Source organism: Propithecus coquereli, unplaced genomic scaffold, assembly GCF_000956105.1.
Source record: "Propithecus coquereli isolate 6110/MARCELLA unplaced genomic scaffold, Pcoq_1.0 Scaffold782, whole genome shotgun sequence".
Taxonomy (NCBI): Eukaryota; Metazoa; Chordata; class Mammalia; order Primates; family Indriidae; genus Propithecus; species Propithecus coquereli.
In genome coordinates, this window is record NW_012153974.1 from 261,374 (window position 1) to 264,798 (window position 3,425).

The following is a 3,425-nucleotide window of genomic DNA, read 5'->3' on the forward strand; positions in this document are numbered from 1 at the left end:
TACTTGGGAGGCTGAGGCAGGAGGATCGCTTGAGCCCAGGAGTTTGAGGTTGCTGTGAGCTAGAATGACGCCACGGCACTCCAGCCAGGGCAACAGAGTGAGACTTTGTCTCAAAAAAAAAAAAAATACAGGATGCCCCACAATCTCAGAAATATTAAGTGTAGAAAAATGCATCCCAGAATGACCTATGACATCCCTGTGCTATCAGTGGAGATTAATTCTTTTTCAGAAGCGATGTGGAGGCAGCATTTAGAAGCGAACGCAAAGGACAGTGTTTAAAATGCCCCTTAGGAAACGGAAACAGCTCACGGCCCTGTCAGCGGGCTCAGTGTTTGAGTCGCGGCATGTGTGTCTAAGAGGACACCGGGCAGCCGCTTAAGAGACTGAGACAGACGTATGTACGGAGACGTAGGAAAATATAAAAATGCATTTGGTGGGGAAGCCCAAAGCAAACCGTTGCGTATGCTGTAATTCCTATCTGCGGGAAGAAACCGTGTGCGACACACACGCAGCTCTGTCTCGCACTCAGGCACACACACAGCCCCGGCTGTACGCACAGAGAGAATTTCCGGAAGGAAGCGTAGGGAATCGTGCCCGTGGTGTCCGAGTTAGGGGACTGGAGCCGCCCCCCACACGCCACCACGCACAGCGCTTGGGTTTCTGGAGCTGTGTGCGCACGTCGCTTCTATAACGAAAATGAAACCAGCAAGTGTTAAGTTTTTAAAACTCAGAGTAGGGACAGCATTCACCTCAGTACTTCCTATTGTACTTTTCAACTTTTGCATTTCTCTGCAATAGGAAAATGAAGCTGGGGAGGCCTTTCACTTCTGTGATGCCTGTGAATTTTGCTTCAGTTCACATATTTTAATTTATAATCAGCTTGTAAATAGACTCACTTTCTGATTCTAACAAGGAATTTAATTCTCTGAAACCATCAGTAAGATGGAGCCGCCCTGCACTCGTGAGACCAGCCTTCTCTCCCGCACGGCAGGGTCGCATCGGGAAGGCACTCTTGGGGCGAGCCGGTGGCCGGGACATGGTGCCTCAGAAACCGCCGGCTACTGCATTACGCGCGCTGCACTGCATGCTGGGAGGGTCCCAACTTACCTTGACTGGGTTCTTCTCCCGAAAGATAATTCTCAGGTAATTGCTCCCACCACTCTGGGCTGGGACCCCGCAGTGGGCCACATGCCGTGAGAGGCCCCCCGCCCAGTGTCTGTCTTTCTGGTTCTTTGGGTTGAAAAGCATCGTTAGTGGTGCGCATTAGCTCAGTTATTCGGAAACGCTTCGCTGCGATCTGCGCAGTGCAGAATGCCCACAGACTTCCTGCAACACGACTCTACGCTTCCTTTGAGATCAGCCAGATACCTCTACTGAGAGAAGGATGCCACGGCAGGGCTGGGGCAGCTCCCTCGGGGAAGCATGGCGAGGCGGTTCTGGAAGACTCGACCCAGCTGCTGTGAGCTGGGGAGTCTGGGGCCCTCACCTGCAGAGTCTCCCAGCCTCTCCCACCTAGCTGTCACCTCACACAAAATCCCTACGCGAGGCCGGGTGCGGTGGCTGACGTCTGCAATCCCAGCACTTTGGGAGGCCGAGGCAGGAGGATCGCTTGAGCCCGGGAGCTCAGGGTTGCAGTGAGCTGTGATTGCGCCACTGCACTCCAGCCTGGGTGGCCGAGTGAGACTCTGTCTCTAAAAAGAAAACCAAACCCTAAGGTGAGACGATAAAGACATCACCACTTTCCCCACCCAAATCATCACGTAAGAGAAGCCCGTGGGAGCGCAAGGTCCACGCCCTGGATGCCATCTCAGACCCCAGCAGACGAGCGCCTGGCTCCGAGTGCCCCGCAGGGCTGGGGGGGCTGGCGGCCCCCACTGTGCCTTCCTCGAGGGCTCTGCCCACCCAGAGCAAGCCCTTGACCGAGAACATCACCTTCAGCAAGACGGGCCGCCAAGCTGCCAAGCGCAGTGTTAAACATCAGTCTCAACTGCTGTTTTATTCACACCAGATGCTACTTGAAAAAAGATTGTGTCCAGATTTATTTTAAACAACAAGAGCAAGTGCTGTCTATCTGAAGGCTCTCCGAGAGAATCTCGGCTGCGGGGAACTGAAGTGAGCCCGGAGGGAGAGGCTGCAGGAGGCCAGAGGCTTCTCTGCCGTGCGGACCTGCCCCGCTAAGCCGTGCGAAGGCCGACCGACGAGGCCGCAGCCTGCTTTCTCAGGCAAGAGGCTCCAAAGGAGGCTGATCTTACAAATCTAGTGTGATTAAAAACCAGGCTGGGGGTTAGGGCAGGGCTGTGCCGCACCCGGGAGGCATCGGAGTGGGCTGTTCCACACGCGCGCACTGCCGAGCCGCGGTGCTGAGGACGCAGCGAGGCCCAGGCCAGCCGCCAAGTCGCGCCCGGGCCGCCGTGGGGGCCTGTTAGTGCCGCTGGCGTGCGCGAGCAAACGGGTTAGTTCCGTCCCAGAGACTCTGCGACCGCTGCACCGGAGGCTGGGCGCAAGTCCCAGGCGACGCAGGGCAGACGGCGCGTCTTATGCGGCAACCGGGGCTCTCGGCCGGGAGGAGAAGAGGTGGCCCCCAGCGAGTGAGCGGCAGGCGCGCGCTCCCGGGCGGGGGCAGGTGTGCGGCCCGCGGCCCGGGGCAGAAGGGCTTTACTTCTCCTCGGTGGACAGGCGGTGCAGAGCCGCGCCCAAGGCCTCCAGCTTCTCCCTGTGCTCCAGGTCCTGGTACAAGCCTCTGGGGACGGGGTCCAGGCCGTACAGCAGTCCGAACAGGCAGCCCGCGATGGTGCCCGTGGCCGCGCTCTCACCTGCAACGGCAGACCCAGGCGTGTGACGCGGCCCCGCAGCAACGGGGCCCCGCTCCTTTCCGAGGCCCGTGCAGAGACCCTTCCAGGCCGACCGCTCCACGTGGGCGATGCCTCTTCCCCCCGAACCCTGGCTCCGCTCTGGGGGCCGACACAGGGGACAGGCGCCCCCTTCTCCCCCCGAGGTCTGCAGTGGTGCCATCGGGCTGCCCCAGCCAGCGACACGCCAGGGCGGGGCAGAGGCCCCACGGCCACCTCTGACCTGTCCTTGTGGGCAGAGCCCCCCGAGGGCCGGGCTGCCACGCAGGGAGCCCCCGGCCGCGTCCCCAGCTCGGGGCTGTGCTCGGGCCCTGGGTCCTCCAGCTCCTGGCCTGGGGAGCTTGTGCAGCCGGCTTGCCCCTCAGCCCCACGTGATTTTTAAAAATAGTGAAATGAGGATGTTGGAACCAACATCTGTGGCATCTTTTGTAGGCTTTAGAGATTTGCCACCTTGGAGATAAAGAATACCAAACTTGCAACTTGAAGACACCACTGCATCCCACATCTCAGAGTTTCTCTCTCCAGACAACTTCCACACCCAGGCTGTCACTGCGTCCCGTCAGTGCTGCGTGCACA

At 59.1% G+C, this 3,425-nt stretch overlaps 1 protein-coding gene across 1 annotated transcript in view; it reads right to left on the bottom strand.

The window, feature by feature from the left end:
* Positions 1 to 2,060: 2,060 nt before the first annotated feature.
* ADPRHL1 (ADP-ribosylhydrolase like 1) overlaps positions 2,061 to 3,425 on the bottom strand; it is a 17,854-nt gene continuing 16,489 nt past the window's right edge. Inside the window, exon 7 of the mRNA XM_012662832.1 lies at positions 2,061 to 2,813. Within this exon, the coding sequence (XP_012518286.1) occupies positions 2,656 to 2,813 (158 nt within the window). The 3' untranslated portion in view covers positions 2,061 to 2,655. The remainder of the gene's footprint in view (positions 2,814 to 3,425) is intronic.